Here is a 22,858-nt window from a genome sequence, read left to right as displayed (position 1 = left end):
TTCCAAACAGAACTGGGTTAAGTCCAGCACACAGGCAAAGGGTTTCAGGCAGACCAGGGTTGAGTCCAGCAACAGGGCAAAGGTTTCTGGGCTGAGGTCCTTCAACAACTCCTCATAGGTCTTTGGAGGGCTGTGTGTCCTGGCTGCAGCTTCAAGACCACACAGGCAGCAGTTGACGGAAGAGCAGAGAGTAGAATAAAGTCTCCATGTCTGGAAAGCCACACAGACAATGTAGAACTACAAGTCCTAACCATGCAAAAAGCAAAGCACATCCCATACAGATCTGTCTCAGCAGTTCAATGCATCCCCTATCAAGGCCTGCAGCCATGAGCTCCTCTGTCCGTCACTGACTTCAGCTCTGCATGTTTTCTGCCCCTTTCTGCCAGCATAGGGACATTATATTGTCCTTTCTATTCTACCAAACCAAGCACATGGTGCCAACACGTCTGGCTTTTCCCAGCTGCAGGACACTGTGCTGTCTGTGCCTCCCGCTGAGATCAACCTCATCTCCTACCCCCTGCGGGGCACAGGAACTCCTATTAAGCAGACAAACTGACTGCTTTGCACACTTGTTGATTTCAACAAAACAACACAAAAATAAAATAATATTTCTAATCTCCGTCACACTATTGTAAATCGGAAATTCATATACAGATTCCAAATCTCCAAATAACAAAACTTTCGTCCAAAGTTCTATTCAGAACAAAATGAACCACACATGTCTAGTTAACTGCTCGTTTTTGTCTAGCCGCTCCTTGTTGAAATTGTTGAAAGAAAGCCATAAGAAGTCCCGTTTGCAGTTTTCGAGAAGCCATGTGGGGAACACAGAAAATTTGTGGAAGAAGGTGCTCTGGTCAGATGACACCAAAATTGAACTATTTGGCCTAAAAACAAAGCGCTATGTGTGCCATATGAGACCAAAATTGAACAACACTGAACATCACCCTGAATACACACCAACCCCACCGTGAAGCATGGTGGTGGCAACATCATGTTGTGGGGATGCTTTTCTTCAGCAGGAACAGGGAAACTGGTCAGAGTTGCTGGGAAGATGGATGGAGTCAAATACGGGGTAATCTTAGAAGAAAACCTGTTAGAGTCTGCAAAAGACTTGAGACTGGGGTGGAGGTTCATCTTCCAGCAGGACAACATAGTTTAGATCAGTGGTCTTCAAACTGCGGCCCTTTGCTTGCCTTTATCCGGCCCTTGGACAATTTTCTTTCCACTGATATGTGACAGAATTCTGCCAAGTGACATCAATGCGGCACCATATCTCCCACTTATACCAACAATGAAACACTAGTCCTCCCACTGATACCAACAATGAAACACTAGTCCTCCCACTGATACCAACAATGAAACACTAGTCCTCCCACTGATACCAACAATGAAACACTAGTCCTCCCACTGATACCAATGATGGGGCACTCTTCTTCCCAATGATACCAATTGTTGGGCACAATTCCTCTCCTTTGTACCAAATGTGGCAATGTTTACTACCACTGATTCCAGGAAAATTTCCACTCCCGCTGGCTACAGTCTAGCCCCCCTAAAGTCTGAAAGGCAATAAACTGGCCCTTTGTTTAGAAAGTTTGGAGACCCCTGGTTTAGATTAAATATATTCATGTGTTAGAAAAATTATATTCATATAGTATAGAATATATTCATGTGTTAGAGTGGCCCAGTCAAAGTCCAGACATAAATCCAATTGAGAATCTGTGGCAAGACTTGAAAATTGCTGTTTACAGACGCTCTCCATCCAATCTGACAGAGCTTGAGCTATTTTGCAAAGAAAATGGGCAAAAATGTCACTCTCTAGATGTGCAAAGGTGGTAGAGACATCCCCAAAAAGACTTGCAGCTGTAATTGCAGTGAAAGGTGGTTCTCCAAATTATTGACTCTGGGAGGCTGAATACAAATGCACGCCACACTTTTCAGATATTTGTTTGTAAAAAATATTGAAAACCATTTCTCATATTCCTTCCACTTCACAATTATGTGCCACTTTGTGTTGGTCTATCACATAAAATCCCAATAAAATACAGTTACATTTTTGGTTGTAACTTGACAAAATATGGAAACTCTCAAGGGGTATGAATACTCTTTCAAGGAACTGTAGCGTCACCATTTACCAGAGGGGTCCCTAGGGTTGGTGTCACCCGGTGCGGTAACACATGGTGTCACCCCTCCAGAGAGGATGGAGCGGTGCCAGTGCAGCGGTAAAATAAGTATCCCGTGAAGATGTGTATCCCCTGAAGCAACTGCGCATGTGTCGGTTTCAGGCCAAAGAACCGATCTCTGACTTTAGCACAGAGCTGCCACAGTTAACCCCTTCCAGGATGCAAACCGCTGAAGCTGATCCCGTGGATCACTATGGGTTGCAAGATCAGTTAACCATGTATTGGTTCAACCTATAAGTTAACTGATCTTGCAATCCATAGTGATCCATGGGATCAGCTTCAGCAGTTTTCAGCCTGTAAGGGGTTAACTGTGGCAGTTCTGTGCTGAAGTCGGAGATCAGCAATCAGCTTCTTCGGCCTGAAACCGTCACATGCGCAGTTGCTTCAGGGGATACATATCTTCACGGGATACTTGCTACACCGAAGGCAGCTGTCACTGTGCTGGGAATCCAGGATCCCCCCAATAACTGGCCAGGATATTCACAGAACCCAGAAGCTCTGCTGGCATCCTGCTCCTGCACCCCCTGTGATGGTGTCACCCGGTGCGGCCTGCACCCCCCGCACCCCCCTAGGGATGCCACTGCCATTCACATCAGTTTCCTGCACCATTATAATAGGCCATTACAGTGACAGAAGACTTTGTTCATTTCCTCTATAGACAGTAGTAAAAGCTTTGACAGAGGTACTTCAGCAACATATACCTGTATTAGAAAATTAGACATTTAGACAACACTTGAGACCTTCGAGACATGAAAATATCAAATATGTACTGTACTTTGCTAGCTGCTTCACCATTCACTACTTGTTTTTTTCTTAAATGCAAAAAAAAATGGTTATTTTTGTTTTTATAGATACATAACTTCTTGTGATTGCTTGCTGTCCGATTTAAAACATGTATTCGATTGTTTATGGGACTTTTGAGCGGCTTTGGTCATTATAGGTTTGTAACACAAGGTGGCGCTGTAGGAGCAGACACGTTGGCATGGATGCCGCGACCCTCCATAGCACGGAGCTGTGTGAAGGCGGATAGGACGAGGTACACTTCCGGAACTGAGCGCACTCCTTCATTTATTATCCCCATAAACAGCGCAAATCATTCACGGCTCTGTCCTGGGCTGTGCACTGTTTAGCTGGCAGATTATGCAGTTCCCTGTTATGATCATAGAGACAGGCAGGACATTCTGACACCTGTAGTTCCGGTTGTCACCTCATCCCTTTAATCCAAAACACATATTAATTATACAGGTTCTGTGGCTCAGTAAGGTGGTCAGTAACCACTTGTCCTCCAGAGGATTTCCCCCCCTTCATGAGCAGTCCATTTTTTGCATTACGGCGCTGCTTTACTTTGACAATTGCGCGGTCATGCAATGCTGCACCCAAATGAAATTTACGTCCTTTTCTCCTACAAATTGAGCTTTCTTTCGGTGGTATTTGATCGCCTGTGCATTTTTTATTTTTTGCGCTATAAAGACCAACAATTTTGAGAAACAATATTTTTGACATTTTGCAATTAAACGTCCAGTAAAAAAATTAAAAAATCAAATTTTGTCATAAATTTAGGCCAAAATGTATTCTGCGACATGTCTTTGCTAAACAAAATCCTAATATGTGTAAATTAATTGGTTTACGTGAAAGTTATAGCATCTACAAATGGCGGTATAGATAATGAAATTTGTTTTTTAATTTTTACTAGTAATGGCGGCAATCAGCGACTTATAGCGGGACTGCGGCAGACATTCTGACACTGGGGGGAACTGACTTGGTGTCATTGACATCCCCAGTGATACCAATACAGTGATCAGTGCTAAAAAAATCACTGTACTAATGGCACTGGGCAGGAAGGGGTTAACATGAGGGGCGCTCAAAGGATTAACTGTGCTGGGAGTGTTTTACTAGGGGGATGTGTCTGTGTGCTTCACTGTAATCACACTGTGCTGTACACAGCCATCCAGAGCAGTGTGCCCGAGCTGACAGGGAGGGCACAGGGCAAAGCAGTCCTCCTCCCCATCGGAGATCTTTGGAAATCATCGGGTGCCGGCGAGTAATTACCTGCTGGGACCTGGTGATTGACAGCCACAGCTGTGAATGGTGGTGCGGGTAGGGCTCCCTACCTGGAAATGCAAAATCACGTGTGTGTGTATATATATATATATATATATATATATATATATGTGTGTGATTTTGTACATCCATGCTGCCCTGTAGCAGTATTTCTGCTATAGGGCGGATAGGAAGCGGTTAAACTCAGTGCCTTATGTGCAATAAATTATCCTCAGAACCTGTGTAATGAATGTGTTCTGTTTTAAAGGAGGAGGTGACAACCCTACCTGCAGTTCCACAAGGGAAGGGTAGCTGAAGGTCTGAAAGGAACATGAAAGTTTATGTTTTTCAGTTGATGTTCTATAGTCACTGCATATACTTAAAAGCAGAGTTCCACCCAAAAGTGGAAGCTCCACTTGTTTGCCTAGCTAACCCCCAACCCCCCCCCCCCCCCCCCACTGCCATATTTTTGGTGGCAGCAGATACCTGGTTTTGACAGGTACCCACTTCTGGATCAGTTCACCATGGCAAAGTGAACCAGATGTTCAGCCTCCCCCTTCCTCCCTCAGTCTTCTGGGACACTTCAAATGTTACTAAACCCACAACAGTAAAATCAGTCTGTATATAGAGTAAATCATGCTTGTTGTACTCACTGTGGAACCTAAGGGGTTAATCCTCTGCATTGTGTAAAAAGGCTGTTTGTTCCTGATTGCTCTGTCCCTCCCCTTGTTTAAATGACCACCTCTTATCTTCTGATAAGACAGAACAGTAGGCATTTTGCACATGCTCTGTTTGGTGTGTATTGCTGGAGAGGCTTTTCCTTAGGAGACTGCATGTGATCAGCACAGGGCCAATCAGCACTGTCCAGACAGAGGTCAGGGGTTCTGCATCCTCCTAAATCAGAAGGAAAACTCCTCCTTCCAGCTTTAGCTAGTGCTTGGCTGAACACTGATAGAAGTCACAAGACGGCTCTAAGTGTGATGAAAAAAGGTATTTAGTCGTTTATATTTACTAAAATAATTGAATTTCCATCTTCTATGTACTGTGGGAGACCAGATATAGTGAATACAGGGTCCTGGGTTTAGTAACACATTAAGGGAAATTATGAAAATAAAATAGAACTAATGTCCACCACATCCAAGGACTGATAGGATGCAATACATAAAATTTGTATTCTTAGGTCCAGATATAATACAACATACAACAATTGTCTATTTCAGTAGTAAATTGAGAGAGAATACGGACTAATAAAATCCCTTTTTCCTTGTAGAATAACAGAATGGCATCAAGAAAAGTCGGGATGTCTTTAGCAGCCAGTCTACTGAACATTTCAGAAGCCAGAAATAAAGAAGTTGTTGAGAGAATTGCAAGGGCTGCTTTATTTGACAGCCATGGTGAGTTTACAGTTTTTCACGGTCACCCAGGAATTAGAGGCAGAACCCCATATGCTCACATCAAATGCATATACTACTTATAGATCATGTGTTGCAAAATGCATTTTTGAGAATGGAAAATAACTAAACATATTATAAATAGTTTTTTTCAATGTGCTTCACACATTTGCAGTTTATTTACACACATATATATCTTAATTTTGTATTGTTTCACAAATGTACATGATTTTAAAGTGTATCCCTAGCCAAAACATTTTTTGGGTAGTATAAGGAATAACTAGAACTCCTGTTATTTAAGTGTCTAAGACCACTTAATAATATTTGTATTTTCAGTAGAGCTGTTAGCACACAAAAACAAAAATTTGCTATAGTCACAATCACTTGTGTTCAGTACAATTCCAGGACCTGTGCAGTAGTTGAGGGGGAGATTGGCCACCAATAAGGTTGACAAAGCAAGGACTGGAGGAGAGTTCCCCTACTTACTTATAGACCTGGTTCACATGATTGGAGGACTATAGTAAAACCAGGTGTCTCCAGTTTCTTTTGTTTATCCTGGTGCTGAATGAGGCAGTGCAGACTAGCGTGTTTGCAAGGTGGTGCAGTATTACAATGTAAAGTCCCCCTTGGGATAAAAAAAAAGTGTACAGGAGCTGGCAGTGTTATCTCCTGGCCATCTGTAAACTGTCTCCAAATAACGATCTGAAAAGCAATCTACCACAGATCACTTTTCAGAGCCTGCTGCCTGTGTTACAAAAGTCTCATGCCATGACTGTTCCTCATTGTAAACTTAGAAGTGTTAATTTTTAGGTTTGCTATCAGTGTCCTAGGTGTTAAAGTGATTGTAAAGGTTCAAGATTTTTTTACCTTCATGCATTCTCGCATGAAGGTAAAAAACTTTCTGTATGCAGAAGCCCTCTCAGCCCCCCCTAATACTTACTAAGCCCCCTCTCGATACAGCGATGTGCACGAAAGCAGCGTCTCTTGGGACTCTTCCTCCTCATTGGCTGAGACAGCGCTAGGAGCCATTGGCTCCTGCTACTATCAATCACAGCCAGTGGGGGGGGGGGCCAAGCAGTGCTAGTGTGTGAATGGATACACCGAGCAGCGGCTCAGGAGCAAGCCTGCTCAGGTACCCCCATAGCAAGCTGCTTGATATGGTGAACTCAGCAGGTGGGAGGGGCCAGGAGTGCAGGCAGGGGACCCGAAAAGAGGAGGATCAGGGCTGTTCTGTGCACAGAGCAGGTAAATATATATTAAAAAAGCTGCCCTTAATATCACTTTAGGCTGGCCATACACTGATCGAATTTCATCTGGTTCAGCAGGGACCAGCCAAATTTTTATCAGTATATGGCAGAATGTGTTAAATTTGTTTTGTTCAGCCAGCGGACTTAACAAAAAAAAAAAAGCTAACAGTGAATGGCAAGCTTTAGGGCCCTTTCACACTGATATGTTTTTCCTGCATGTTTACCTTTCCCTTTAAATCCTATGGGACTGCTCACACTGCTGCGCTGCGGGTGGGGTGCATTTAGAAAGGTCCTGCATGCTGCATCTTTGTTGCGATTTTAAAAGCGTAGGTCCCCATTGAAATGACAAGAAAATGCAACATAAACACAATGCGTTTTGTGTTTTTGGTGCATTTTTGAGTCAGATGTCCATATTTCACAGGTGCAAGCAACCAAAAACACACTGGAAACGCATCTGAAACACAGCAAAATCACAGCAAAAATGCATATGATTTTTTTTGCTACAGAGCAGTGTGAAAGGGCCCTTAGTCTTCACCTACAAAGCACGCAGAGACCACAGGGGTCTATTAAAGCTGGCCACACGCTGGTTGAAATTCGATCATTGTGTGGCCACCCCTGCTGGATATAATTGACCTCTGTAAAAGGGACATGTTGGAAAATGTTCTGATTATCAGCCGCTGCAGCCACTGATTAGTGTATTCTGATAGCAACAGGTTCTGCCATCAGAACACAATTTCCTGGCACCTCATTTGTGTGGATGGAGGAACCTGTTAGTTTTTTTTGGCAGCCTGAATAAATAAAAAACACATATGGGCAGCCTAAGAGCTGTTTCACATAAAGCCGTGAGTGGATCCCTTACTGAATCTAAGCTGAACAGGATGGATGATAGTTTTTTGACATTTGTGCCCATTCAGTTTTTGGCAGATATGAACGGACCCATGATAGCTCAAAGGGCGGCAGGATGTAAATGTCAGTTTACTTCTAGCTACCTCCTAGGTCCGGGCTGCCCTGCGTCATTGCAATCAATCAACTGCTGGTTAATCTGGAAAGTTAAATTGTGCAGCTCTTGCTCCTGCCCTCCATCCAGTGCTGCTGTGTCTCTCCATCTGTTACTATCTTGCCTTCCGCTCTCTGCTCTGATGTTAGAATAACAATAGCAAAGGCTAGGGGGAAAAACTGGTTCCTAAATGGTGCAACCACCCGGATGAATCATAAAACAAAACAAGGCAACAAGTAAACAAATGAAATGACTCCTGTTCAAAAGTCTGCATACACTTACTTCTTAAAGTGATATTAAAGGCAATTTTTTTAAAGAAAAATAACAAACATGTCTTACTTACCTGCTCTGTGCAGTGGTTTTGCAATGAGCAGCACTGATCCTCCTTTTCTCGGGTTATCTGCCAGAGCTCCTGGTCCCTTCCTCTTGCCGAGTGCCCCCACAGCAAGCAGCTTGCTATGGGGGCACTTAAGTAGGCTTGCTCCTGAGCAACTGATCTGCGTGTCCATTCACACACAGACACACAGCTCTGCTCCGCCCCGCCCCCTCTCTCTCTACACATTGGCTCATTGGCTGTGATTGACAGCCAAGGGCTCCTGCTGCTGTCTCAGCCAAAGAGGAGGGAAATTTCTGCAAACTTTTGAACACAATTGTATTTCCATATCACAGTGTAATATTTTATATTTTCTTGGCATTTTCTAGTATGGATACAATCTTCTAATGTTGTAGGATCTGTGCTTTTTAAAAAAAATATGAGGCTTTCGTGCATTATGCTGAATATTCAAATCTGTGCTATATGTGTTATTGGTAAACATGAACAACTGAATAGGACATGGCATAGAAAGGATTAAAGCCCAAAAGCACAAGCTGCAAGTTATATACATGGTGGAGTTGAGAAGGAACTAATTTTTTCCATGTCCTGTCCAGTAGCCGCCTATAAAAATGGCTACCACTAATAATCCTTTGAATGAATACTAATACAATGTGGTTTTGGTCTTTGCTTGCTTAGGAATTAATGACCATGAACCTTTCATTTTCATTGAGGCATTTCTATGAACTATCCCTGAGAATTTCATGCAGCCACTGTCTCCAAGCAGGCTTTTGACAAGTAGACTTTCAGCTGTTAGGGGTAATAATGCACTGCATTTTGAGGCACATGTGGGCACCATCTACATAAGGGTAAATGTACACAAAGATACCTATATCGTATAAATATTGACCGTCATTACACTACCTGAAATGAAAAATCTTTACATGAACATGTTTGTTTCTTCTTCCCCTTCCAAACTGAACTAGTAATAATGCCTCACTTCTTCACAAAGCGCTTTCTAAAATCTATTGTGTTGAACTTTTGTATTGCCCATAAGTTTTTATGGGAGCCAGATTGACAGAATCATTGCCTCATCACTCACAAATTAGATCCTCTCATTTAGGACATAAAGAAGCATCATGAAGAATATTTGCTGCAAAATGCCTCAGGCTCTTAATTTTTAGTTTTTACCAATTTTTTTTTAATGGTGCAAATTCCCAGTCAATGGAAACAGACTGCTTATTCGAGGAGATGGGGGCTACAAACAAACTAACATGAGTTGAACATCCCAGTCTTGTTTTCTATAGCTTGCCACAATGCCCCACCAGATTCAGAACTGCTTGATGCAAATTAATGTATTTATTTAAATACTAAAATATCTATTATTTGATAACAGTAATGTATTAAATTGCTAGTAAACATTATGTTGAAAGCAGACCCCCCCCCCCCCCACACACACACACTTTGATTAACCTTTGATTAACCTTTGATTAACCATCAAACTCCTATGGTTACTTGCCTACCTTATAATTCCCAAATACTTCGTCTTTCCATGTCGCAAAACCTGCACCACCATTTTAAATATGTATGTCACCGTTGACTGGCTTCCCCTTCCTTCTGCTCTGCTCTGGTCTGGCCTGCTAATGATGTTTGTACAAGATCTCATTCATGCGCTTTGAACTTGAAGCACACGTTGTGTACTGTATGTAGTAACATACTAACTTACAAACCTACTAAGCGACATATCGGCATGGATGTCACTCCACTTCCTCAAACTCAATGTTTCCAAAACTGAGCTCTTAATATTCCCACCAGCCCGTGCCCCCTCCCCTGACTTCTCCATCAAGATCAATAACACAACCATCGTTCCCTCCCTTCATGCCAGGGTAATAGGTGTAATCCTAGACTCCCATCTGTCCTTTCACCCCCAAATCCAATCACTGTCCAAACCTTATAGACTTCACCTCCGCAACATCTCCAAGATACAACCGTTTCTAACCTCGGAAACCACTAAGCAACTTATTCACTCCCTTGTTGTATCTCGCCTTGATTATTGTAACTCCCTCCTCATTGGCCTACCTAATCGCAGGCTATCCCCTGTTCAGTCTATCATGAATGCTGCTGCCAGACTTATCCACCTTACTACCGTTCTGTATCTGCCACCCCTCTCTGCCAATCCCTCCACTGGCTTCCCATTGCCCAACGGATAAAATTCAAAACATTAACAATAACGTATAAAGCAATTTATAAATCTGCCCCAAATTACATCAACGATCTTGTCTCTAAATATCACTCAAACGCACTCTCCGCTCCTCGCAAGACCTCCTGCTCTCTAGCTCCCTTGTCTCCTCCTCCCATGCTCGTCTCCAGGACTTTTCCAGAGCTTCCCCCATCCTCTGGAACTCTCTACCGCAATTTATCAGACTATCGCCTACTCTGCTCACTTTTAGGCGATCTCTGAAAACCTTTCTCTTCAGGGAAGCCTATCCCGCCCTCAGCTAATAACTGAATCTTCTATTCCTTCTACCATTCCATCCCCCACAGTTACTACCTTTTGTACCACTAGCCCCTCCCTCCTAGATTGTAAGCTCCAAGGAGCAGGGCCATCCTTTCCCTCTTGTATTGAACTGTATTGTTGCTGTATTGTCTCCCGTTATATTGTAAAGCGCTGAGCAAACTGTTGGCACTATATAAATCCTGTATAATAATAATAATAATAATAAGCAAACAGTGCTGGCGCTATGTACATTTATTTAAAGTTAAAAAATATAAAATATCTTTAAAAAATTAAAAAAAAATAAATTGATATAATTTTGTTCTTTAAGAATATGGTAAATTCCCTTTAGATCTGTGTTCTAATATTGAAAAACTAGTCAGAAGTCACCATTTCACATACGTTTACTTGACTAACCTACTAACCATACTGCAAAGCGCATACTGTGACTGGTTGGCAATGGCACACATTTCTGACTCCGATCAACTCTCCATAGTATTTATTATAGTTTTCAGTTTACTTAACACAACTTCTCTTCCTGGTAAATCAGTGGAGGCCAATCTTTTATTTTCTTGGCTCCTTAGTTGTTTTATAGGATTAGGTTATCAGCCTAGTGATTAAGTGATTGCACCCTGCAATCTGCCAGCTGTGTGCTGCTGGGATACCCCGAGCCTTGGAGGAACACTTCTTAGTCTTATTAGAAGCTGCAGTTCAAGTGAAATTACAGCTATTATACTCCATTACGCAGACAAAACAATTTACTTCTGCAGAGGATCATGCTGACAGCAAATTTGTCCTGCGTTTGTTAGTGTTCTTGTTCTTTTTCCTGGATGGCGCTTTAACAAATTGTTAGAAAATTCTTTTCTTTTTTGTCTGATAAAGAACATGAGAATTCAGAGACTTTTGAGTTATACTGCCGCCTACAAGAGAATTAAACAACGTCAAACAAAGAAATTTGTGGGCCAGCCCAGAGTAAACCCTCCTACTCCCAGCATGCCTATTTTTTTTTAAACTGTCTTAGGGTGATGGGCATCTTTTTTTTCTGCTCTGCTAAGAAACGTCTTAACTTTTTGCTAAGTACTTTTTTTCAGTCAGGATTCCTACTATTGCTTCAGCTGGTTTCTTTATGCAGCTATCTGGACTGACCTCCCCTCATCCTGAGTGCAAGTCCTAGATGGCCTTGAACTGGATGTTGCATGCTAGTCTGAAACATGACCTTCGGGCACTGGGCTCTGCATTATGCTTTGCAGACCTGTGCGTACTGGTAAAAGTTAGCCATGAAGCACTTTTCAGATCCATAGGCTATCATGCTTCATAACTGACCTTGTCTCGAAAGATTCACTTTGCAAGTATACCATGTGAGTCAAGCACCTGGAGGTACCTTGCAGCTAGGACCACTGGGCCCTGTTAAATTTCCTGCTTTCTGTCACCACTGAAGGGGTTACTGCTGAGAGATTTAGTGCTGATATTATCCACTGGGTGGAGTGTCGCATGCTCATGCTGTGCGCTCTCTTCCTGCCATCTATCGTTCAGGAAAAACCTTGCCACTGCTGCTCTCTGTGGTTCTTTCCTGTTGCCCCCCTGCAGCCAGGTTACTGAGTATAGCTGTGCATCCTAAATTAGGTTGCCTTCTGCTTTCCATTGCAACATGTCTGATTTTAGACATAAAGGGGGCCAATCCCACTGTACCTGGTGGCTCTAGCTCACACTCCAATGGTTCTGGTGTTGTCTGCAGTAAGCCCCCCGAGGTTCCTGACACTGATTCCTAGAATTTAGCCCTCTCCTAGAGTCTATGCCATCCTTGGAGTTCTCTCTCAGACTTGGTTGCACCCTCTGCTCTATCCAGAGAGGATTTAATTGCAGTCATGAAGAACTGGATGGACTAAATTGCACTAATGATTGCTGATTTTGATGGCAGAAGCCTTAAGTGTGCCCACATGCCTATCCCTGCAGGATCTTAATCTGATCTTCTATTGGCCTTAGCGGCTTCTGAACTTTTGAACTACCAAAAATATGATGGTGAGCCTCTCAGATGGATGAAACTACATCTGAGGAGTTTCAGTTTTCTGCTATTGCTCCCAAAAGAAGAGACCATTTCAGCTCTTATTAATGTTGTACGCATCACCTTAAAAAAAGAAATAGCCCATAGCCGCTACCAGTGCTGTCCCCAGTCTATGCCCCTTTTAGACTTCTAAGTCAACCTAGATCTTTCCAGTGGAGCCGCTATTCACAGTTTTCCTTAAAGCAAGACCTTAACGTCCCCCAAACCATCAGATAAATCTTTTTCAGCATGAAGGGGCAGTCCCACTTTCAAAAGTAGGGGGACATCTGTTAGCCTTGTGGACACTTGAACAAGCAGCATCTCAGATGAATGGATGCAGAAATTGATTTCCAAGGGCTAAAAGCTAGAATTCAGCTCCCAGTTATCTCTTTGGTTCATTACATCCAACTGTTAGGGCAAGAGTTACAGTGAATATAAAAAGTCTACACACCTCTGCTAAAAGTTTTTATGTCCTGTTTGAGGGATCCTCACTCACTGACAGGGGGTAGACCTCTTCCTACTAACCACATCCAACTCCCAGCCAAACAAGGTTTATGCTTGTCACCTATGGATTCAGGATCCTGTTTATATCACCAGTGCAGCCTATTGGGGGGTCATGCCTATCCAGCTGCCAGTGCCCGAACTATGCACTGGCCCACATCACACGTTCTCAATCAGGTATTCAGGAACTTCCTTTATATAACATTATTCTAGAAATAAAGTCCATATCTTTTACTGAACACTTGCACGGTGCATTTTCCATTGTGCAGTTCATATTCCACAGGCGAACATTGGGGTAACAATTGTCTTTATCCATCTTCAGTGGCATGAAAATAATGGGTCGTGCCTGATGAAGCTTGACTTAAAAAATAAGACTTGAAAACACTACATACAGTAGATAGCAGGTAAAACAGTTCAGATGTGCTGATTGTGAAGAGTTCAGTAACAAGAGCACATACCTTGAGCAGGACTGTAAACAGAGCAGGCTGGCTGGTACATGTGGTGCACTGCTGCAGATGTTGGTGAACCGGCGAGAGACTGGTGTAGCAGGTGCTGTTCAGGACAACTGATTTGTAATGGTGAGACTGGTAAAACTGAAGGGTCAGGCAACAGTATAGTCAAGACAATCCGGGTCACCCACGTGTAGATCAGAGTTCAAGCAGTACCGTCACGTATCTGATGGAAGAGCCTGACACAATGAGGAAGGCCTCACTTAACCTCTGGCTCGAAGCCCCTAATTAAGTAGACAGATAGCGCAGGAGCACAGAGTGGCACAAGCGTCTGTTGATCTTACTAGCAGCAGAGCTAGGCAGGATATCCAGGACCACAGCAGAGGAGGTGAGCTGGGTAGGGCTGCATACTAGTAGGTAAGAACAGGCTGGCACTGGTGACAGTAAACAGGCAAAGCACAGACTGGTATCTGATAGGTGTTGAGTAGGCACTGAAGGGTAGCAGGTAGATGCTTGCAGCAGGTAGTCCAGCAGCAGTTAGAACAGTAGCAGAGTTGGGCAAGCCTGGTCAGACACTGGTAGTCGTATCAAGCACAAGAGCGTAGTCAGGGTACAGGTCAGAGTTGGTAACAGATCAGTGGTAGAGAGGCAAGGGGAGAAGGCAGAAGCAGAGTTCAGGCAGAGTTCAAGTCAGGTCGGTAACTGGAATCAGATGTAGAGTAATAGGTAGCAGGTTGCACGGGAATGCTGTAGATGAAACAGCACTGAAGCAGAGCACTGTCTCCCTTTAAATAGCCCATTTGGTGCCATAGTTGGTGACAGATGCGAGCTGATGCGCACGCACATGAGTACGTGCACATTTCCTAAGTGCATGTGGGGGGCAGTGAGCTGGTCTGTGCTTGCGCATAGGAATCCACTCAGAGGTGCCATCTTGCTTTCTGGAATGTCCTGCCTTTTAGATGCCAAGGCAGTAGCAAGCACAAGAATCAGTAACAAGAACAAGATAAATATTTGTTGAACTAAGAAGAAAAAGACCAAATGTATAATATGATGGCTAGTATATTAACCACATGCCCTCTGGAAGATTTACCCCCCCCCCCCCCCCTTCCTGACCAGGCCATTTTTTGCTATTCAGCGCTGTGCTATGTCAACTAATATTTGCATGGTCATGCAATGCCGTAACCAAGCAAAATTTATGTCTTTTTTTTTACACAACTAGATGTTTCTTTTGGTGATATTTGATCACCACTAGGATTTTTATTTTTTGTGCTATAAACAAAAAAAGACCAAAAATTTTAAAAACGATATTTTCTCATTTCTGTTATAAAAAATATCTAATAAACTCAAATTTCATCATAAATTTAAGCCAAAATGTATTTTGCTCTGTCTTTAGTTAAAAAAATCCCAATAACTGTATATTAATTGGTTTGTGTGAAAGTTATAGTGTCTACAAATTATGGTATGGATACTGGAATTAACACAACTTTTTACTATCACATTTCTTGAGAATGCCAAGGCAGTTCAAACATCCCCAAATTACCCCTTTTCGGAAGATAGTCACCCTAAGCTATCTGCTGAGAAGCATGTTGAGTCTATGGAAGATTTATTTTTTTCCAAACGTTTTTGGAAAATGACAAAAAGATTTTTTTTTTAACACAAAGTTGTCACTTAAATATATTGCTCACACAAGCCATGGTTATATGTGGAATGACACCCCAAAATACATTCTGCTACTTCTACTAAGTATGGGGATACCACATGTGTGAGACTTTTTGGGAGCTTAGCCACGTACAGGAGCCCAAAATCCAACATCCAATGGCCACTGTGAAAGCCTGAAGGCGTGTAACTTCCTCATTTCACTTCCTCACTATCTATCACAGTTTTGGAGGCCCTGAAATACCAGGATAACACAACCACCCCCCTCCCCCTCAAATGACATGATCTGCAAAATATTCACCATACCTCTTTTAAAATTTCTTTGGGTGTCTACTTTCCAAAAAAGGGGTCAATTGGGGGGGGGGGGGCGTTGTACTATTTTGGCCTTCAGGGCCTCTGAAACTGTGATAGGTAGTCAGGAAGTGTAATGAGGAAAAAATGTCCTTTAAAAGCCTGAAGGTGCTTATTGGATTTTGGGGTCCTGTACGTGACTAGACTGCCACAAAGTATCTCACATGTAGTATCCCCATACTCGGGAGAAGTAGCAGAATGTATTTTGGGGAGTAATTCCACATATACCCATGGCATGTGTGAGCAATATATAATTTAAGCGACAACTTTGTGTAAAAAAAAAAAAAAATTCTTTTTTTTGTCGTTTTCCAAAAACTTGTGGTAAAAAATCAATTCTTCTATTGACTCAACATGCCTCTCAGCAAATAGTTTGGGGTGCCTATAGTCCAAAAAGGGTCATTTTGTGTGTGGGGGGGGGGTGTTATCTTGGCATTTTAAGCCCAGCATTAGAAGCTTATGCCACACATCACTCACTGTTCTAACCACTTGAAGATCAAGCCTTTCCTCAAAATTTTTGTTCACATGAAAAAAATCTCTATTTTTTGCTAGAAAATTACTTTGAACTCCCAAACATTATATATATTTTTTTAAGCAGACACCCTAGAAAATAAACTGGTGCAATTTTTTATGTCACATAGTACCTGCGCAGCGATTTTGCAAAAGCAAATTTGTTTGGAAAAAAATGCACTTTTTTAAATTTTAATGCACAAAAACACAATATATTGGCCAATTGTTTGGTAAATTATAAAAGATGATGGTATGCCGAGTAAATAGCTACCAAACATTACATGCTTTAAAATTGCACACGCCCCGTGCCATGGCGACAAACTACATACATTTTTAATATCCATAGGCGATGCTTTAAAAGCCTTTACAGGCTACCATTTTAGATTTACAGAGGAACTGTAATACTAGAATTACTGCCCTTGATCTGATGTTCACGGCGATACCTTACATGCATGGTGCAACCGCTGTCATACCAACATGGGGCCGACGCTTGCATACACCATTGTGCATGCGCGAGGGTGCTTTAAATGTTTTTTTTTATTTTTGAGCACTTTTATTATCACAGGGCATGTTAATATCTTCTGTGATGGCAATAGGCAGTGACATGTATTCTTTTCTGAGAAATCTGGGGTCTCTTAGACTCTAGATATCTCCTCTGCCCTTAAATCATCTGATCTCACCAAGATCGGTGTGATCAGATGCTTTCCCAATTTAAAAATAGTGCTGATAAGCTGGCGAAACTGAAGTGGTTAAATGCTCATAGCTTATGGTTTCTTAGACTATAGAGATGATTGGCCTCATTTTGGTCTCCAATCAGCACTATGGTCAGCTAACGGAAAGGCTGGCTGCATTCTCAGGTTCCCCGATGGCCCGAGAAAGTTGTGGAAGGTGGGGGAGTATCTCCTCCTGCTGCTTGTAAAAGCAATCTTGCGGCTAATTAGCCGCTAGGATTGCTTTTACATGAAATCCAATTTCCGGCTGAACAAAACGATACCAGGATCATCCTGGTATAACCACTCAAAGTCCAGTGATGTACCAGTACATTGCTGGTCCTTGTTGGGTATATATGTTATGGGTTTTTTTTTTATACAGCCTGTGGACTGAATGGAAAAAAGAGAAGTATTCTGTGCCAGAAAAAGTGTGTGGTATGCCCACCATTAGAATATACCCCCCTGCATCCACCTACGTCTAATTTTGGGCATACATTCAGCCCACGAAAAAAAAATAAAAGAAACAGATTCCTCTATTCATATCGATTGATGTGGATGAAAAAATCTCTGCCAAAATCTTTTTTTTTTTAAAGATATATGCCGAAGCATAGGAGCAATCCACCCCAGGCCCCCATGCTTGGGCATATATGTTCTTTTTTTAACTGTGGATGAAACATCTCATCGAACAGTACTGCACATACTTACGTATATTCAGAGAGCAAGACCCCCTGTTGCTGTCAGAGTAAATAGATCAGTGCTGCAGCTGAATGGCATTCCTGGAAAGAAAATTGCAATAGTTAACAAAAAACAGTAACTCAATAAAACGACAACTATTTTAGTTTTTTTATTTTATTTTTTTACATATATATATATATATATATATATATATATATATATATATATATACCCTGTTCCAAATTATTATGCAAATTATATTTTTCTCATTTACCTAAATAATTGATGTAAATAACAGTCAGCATGATTCTCATGTTATCAACTATTAAGAGTACAATTCAAATTTTATTGAACAAACCTCCTAATGCCTAATGATAACAGTATTTTTTTAAACATAAAACACTTACAATGTACTGTTCCAAATTATTACGCACAGTAAGTTTCAAAACACTTTATAGGTTGTAAAGAACTGAAAATTGTCATTTGTTGTGTTTGCAGCATATTTACTGAAATCGAAAGCTATTTTAATCAAACTTTTAACAACATTTTAACTTTTTAAACATTTTAACAGGTCACATTGCATTTTAACATAGGATCCCTTATTTGATAGCAGCTTAACAAGTCTTGCATCCATTGAACTTGTGAGTATTTGGACAGTTTCTGCCTGAATTTGTTTGCAAGATGTCAGAATAGCCCCCCAGAGCTGCTGTTTGGATGTAAACTGCCTCCCACCCTCATAGATCTTTTGCTTGAGGATGCTCCAAAGGTTCTCAATAGGATTGAGGTCAGGGGAGGATGGAGGCCACACCATGACTTTCTTTCCTTTTATCCCCATAGCAGCCATTGATGCAGAGGTATTCTTTGCAGCATGAGATGGTGCATTGTCATGCATGAAGATGATTTTATTACGGAAAGCATAGTTCTTCCTTCTGTACCAGGGAAGAAAGTGGTCAGTCATAAACTCCACATACTTTGCAGAGGTCATCTTTACACCTTTGGGGACCCTAAAGGGGCCGACCAGCTCGTTCCCATGATTCCAGCCCAAAACATGACTCCACCACCTCCTTGCTGACGTCGCAGCCTTGTTGGAACAGGGTGGTCGTCCACCAACCATCCACTACTCCATCCATCTGGAGCATCCAGGGTTGCACGGCGCTCATCAGTGAACAGGACTGTTTGAAAATTAGTCTTCATGTATTTTTCTGCCCAATGCAACCGTTTCTGCTTGTGAGCATTGGTTAGTGGTGGCCGAATAGAAGGTTTATGCACAGTTGCAAGACTCTGGAGGACTCTACACCTTGATGTCCGTGGGACTCCAGAGGCACCAGCAGCTTCAAATATCTGTTTGCTGCTATGTAATGGTATTTTAGCAGCTGCTCTCTTGATCCGATGCATGGATCTGGCAGAAATCTTCCTCAATGTGCCTTTATCTGCACGAACCCGTCTGTGCTCTGAATCAGCCACAAATCTCTTAATAGTGCGATGATCATGCTTAAGTTTTCGTGAAATATCTAATGTTTTCATACCTCGTCCAAGGCATTGAACTATTTCACTCTTTTCAGCAGCAGAGAGATCCTTTTTCTTCCCCATATTGCTTGAAAATGGTGCTCTGCTAATAATGTGGAACACCCTCCTTTAGTAGTTTTTCCTTAAATTGGGCTCCTCGGCCAATCTAATTATCACAGGTGTCCGAGATTGTTTTCAGTGATCAAAAGAGCCCTGAGACACAATGCCATCCATGAGTTAAACTGAAAAACAAAATATTTAATCTTTGTGACACTTAAATAGAATTTGCATAATCATTTGGAACAGGGTGTATATATATATTATTTTTTTTTTTTTCTTTACTTTTTTTAAATGTTTGGTTTTTTTTTTTAACTTTCTTTTTAAAACTGTAACCCCTAGATGTTAGGGTCTCTCAAAATGTGGTAGCCAGTTTCCTGCCTACCTAACATCTTTTGAGACCCTGTGCATATATGTGCCCTAAACTGTGCCATGGTGTACAGAACAGGAGGGACAAAATAAGCGGGTGTCATGCCTAATTCCGTGTCTGTTACAGACACATCTTTTTTGGGGTGACTTTTGAGTTGGGGTACCATAAATGGCATTAGAAAAATGCCTCTCATGCAGCGACCTCACTGCATCTCAGTTGGGAGTTTGGGCCACAGCACCTTCTGGATACAAAAGGGCTGTGATGATCTCTTCCTGGAATTTTAGGAATGATCAGCTTGCTGGGGAGACATTGTTTGAATGCAAGGCAGCCAGGAAAATGAATGAGGGATTCATTAACGCAGATGTTTTGCTGGGGAGTATACACATCTGCAAATTTGTGGTTAAGGTTAAGGCGAATTTTGTGGAGCCGGTCATATTCAGGTTCACCCCGAGGATGACAAAGTGTGTTATCACTGAAATGTATAAATTGCATTATATTCTCATATCTATACCTGGCCATGGCAGCATACAACCACAATTAATTTTTTCTCTTTCGTTTGGACACAGCCTTAATAATCTTGACCTTAGGGTTATATCGCCACCATCAGGAGTAGGATTAGGCAGAAAAAAAGAACAAGCACAGCACCGCCTGTGGGCAGTCCTAACTGGTAATAAACCCACACTCTGCGATAGGCAGCTCAGTTTTTTTCTGCCTAGTGTAGGAGTAAATACCTGTCTCCCTGCTGGGACCAGTGGTTCCGTCGATTCTTTTTTTTTCCTTTCCCTCCTCTTTTTTGTTTTCCTCTCTTTTCGGCAGAGGTCTTCAATCAACTGCTGGGCTGGGTGACAGGCTGGATAATATAGATCCTTGTAGTCCCCCCAGCCTGGCCAGCGAGCATGCGCAGACCTTAACTCAGCACTGGATCGGTCGCAACGTGCCCCATTCTGGATCGGGGCGACCAGCCGGTTGAACGTCCCGCCGGACACATATGACCAGGCACCTGGTATCTCTGTCACAGTGTCACCATGGCCGACAGCCCCCCCCCCCCACCTCGGTGGGAGGCGGATTTGTCTCGGGTGCTTTACCCACATTTCCTGCTGGATTGCTAAGTACATTGCACCCCCCCCTCACAGGGCATGGTCCAGGCTGCGGGTACTCCTTGGGGCAGTCGGTCCTGTGGGGTCTCCTCTTCCCCTCTGGTGTTAGGCTCATGTAGCAGCTGCTTCTCCAGCCGGCTTACTTTGCCTATCCCTACATATTTTGGTGCCAGCCCCCCCCCCCACCAGGTTTCCTGCTTGCCATTGGGGCGCGGGGTACTCACCATGCCCGCCATGTGCTGTGTGAGCGGCCGGATCCCTTTCTGGCTGCGACCAGGCACCATTTTGTTGGTGGTGTCAGACTCCAGGCAGCTGCCATTTTCCTGTAGCCCGCTGGCAGCCTCTGCTGTCCCACTGAGCGGGACTTCTTGGTGAGTGGAGTGGCATCTCCCAGCAGTCTGGAACGGCCTAGCACGCTCTGCTACATGTGGAGCTCCCCTCACCTGGTGGACAGACAGCGCACAGCACTGCTCCTCAGCTCTCTGGGTCAGTGGTGGTGAGTCTTACTGGCCCCCCCGGTCTGCGGCAGCGCTTAGGGGTGTTTACTTCCCTCCCTTGTGGGTGTTCTGTGCCTGGCAGTGCCCAGTCAAGCGTGGGATCCTGCCATGGCATCTGAAGCAGGTGCCCCACCTCCAGACCCCTCTGTGGTGGCTGCTAGTCCCTTTGGGTCCTCTATCCCCTTGGACGCTTTGTTGGTGGTAATGAAATCATTTGTTTCCTGGTCTGAGGTGGCGTTTGGGTGCAAGGCGAGTAAAAAGTGCCCCTCTCCCTCCTCAGAGAAGGATTCCGAGTCAGGCTCTGCCGTCACGGGTCTGGCCTTCCCTGAGTGCTCGGATGACGCGGGCCCTGATCCCTCTGACAGTGAAGAGGAGTCCTCGACGGCCATTGCAGCGCATGAAATGGCACTGGTGGCCTCGCTCATTACCGTGGTGCGGGACACCTTAAAGATTGGGGATCCTTCTGGGGTTACTAAGGAAGTGTCTGTCCCCTCTGTGTCTGTCAGGAACCATCGCAACGCATGGGTCTACACATGCGTAGGTGTCTGCCGAGACGTATAGGTGGCAGGGCACTAGGACCCAGGCGCACCCGTCGTCTGGACAGTACTAGGCAGGCACTGGGACCCAGGCTACGCCTGTCAAGTGCAGGGCGGGCTATTTAAACTAGCCCTGCACAGACACTTGTTGCCGAATGGTCTTTGTATCCTGTTACCTGTGTGTGAGTACTTCTGATCTGGATTGTTTTGACCTTGTTGCCTTCTCCCGTCCTGACCCCTTGGCTTGCCTGACTCTGCTCCTCGATGTTCCCGTTTAGATCTGACCTCCTGGTATTGACCCTGCGTGTGACCTGACTATCCTTTGCCTACCATTTTGTACCTTACCGATCCGCTAGTTACCGACCCGGCCTGCATGACTCTGATTTAGCTCATCCATCCACCCACCCCGCAGGGATCACTAGGCTCCCCTACATCAGACTCCTAGCTCTCTGGAGCCCCTGTCAGACTCCTCTACCCCTGTTGGAGATACCTGGTAGTTGTGACCTGGTACCGGAGCGCTCCAAGTCCATCCCCACCATCAGGGGCCCTGGTGAACAAGTGCTCCGGTGCTGAGACTCCGCACTCTGGGGAGGCTCTACCGGGGGACTGATAGAGGTGCTGTCAGGCGGTCCGTTACAGTGTCTCACAAGCCAGTTGGCACCACTAAAGTTTTTCCTTACCCACTCTATTTTGATTTTGTTTATTTACAAGGATTGGGAATGCCCACAATGGTCTTTTTTGGTCCCAAGGAGTTTTTCTGTGGTTTGAGGAGTCCCTTCTAAAGAAGTAGTCCTCTCCTCCTATCCTTGACCCCTCGTCTCTAGGTTAAACAAGGCAACCATGGTTCCAGTGGAGGGGTCTCCTTCCTTCAAAGACCCTGCAGACAGGAAGGCGGAATCTGTCCCCTGCTCTATGTTTCCGATGGCGGGTTTGGCCCTTTACCCAGTGTTGGCCACAGTTCTTGTGTCTCAGATGCTTACTGAGTGGGCTAAGCTCTTGCACCACAATTTGGGTAATGTGCAGGTACCCCCAATATATGTGGAACTGACAGACCAGCTGGTACAGGGTCTCAAATGTTTGTGATGCTGCCTTGGATGCGGTCTCTCTGCTTTCCAAGTTGTCTGTCTTGGCTGTAGTTCTTCGGTGGGTACTTTGGCTTAAGTGCTAGTCAACAGCCCGAACGTTTAAAAGAGCCTTGGCTGATTTACCCTTCCAGGACAAGCGACTATTTGAAGCCACTCTGGAC

At 43.6% G+C, this 22,858-nt stretch overlaps 1 protein-coding gene across 2 annotated transcripts in view; it reads left to right on the top strand.

The window, feature by feature from the left end:
* Nucleotides 1-3,138: 3,138 nt before the first annotated feature.
* The window catches only part of FTCDNL1 (formiminotransferase cyclodeaminase N-terminal like), a 64,334-nt gene continuing 44,614 nt past the window's right edge, over nt 3,139-22,858 (top strand). For both annotated transcript variants that reach the window (XM_089672914.1, XM_089672905.1), the window contains exons 1-2: nt 3,139-3,216; nt 5,491-5,614. In XM_089672914.1, the coding sequence (XP_089529040.1) occupies nt 5,500-5,614 (115 nt within the window). In that variant the 5' untranslated portion in view covers nt 3,139-3,216; nt 5,491-5,499. The remainder of the gene's footprint in view (nt 3,217-5,490; nt 5,615-22,858) is intronic.

Source organism: Staurois parvus, unplaced genomic scaffold, assembly GCF_062004578.1.
Source record: "Staurois parvus isolate SC_StPar_1 unplaced genomic scaffold, SC_StPar_1.0 ptg000011l, whole genome shotgun sequence".
NCBI classification, from domain to species: domain Eukaryota; kingdom Metazoa; phylum Chordata; class Amphibia; order Anura; family Ranidae; genus Staurois; species Staurois parvus.
Note: the sequence above shows the minus strand (reverse complement) of the source record. Positions and strands in the feature narration are given on the sequence as shown.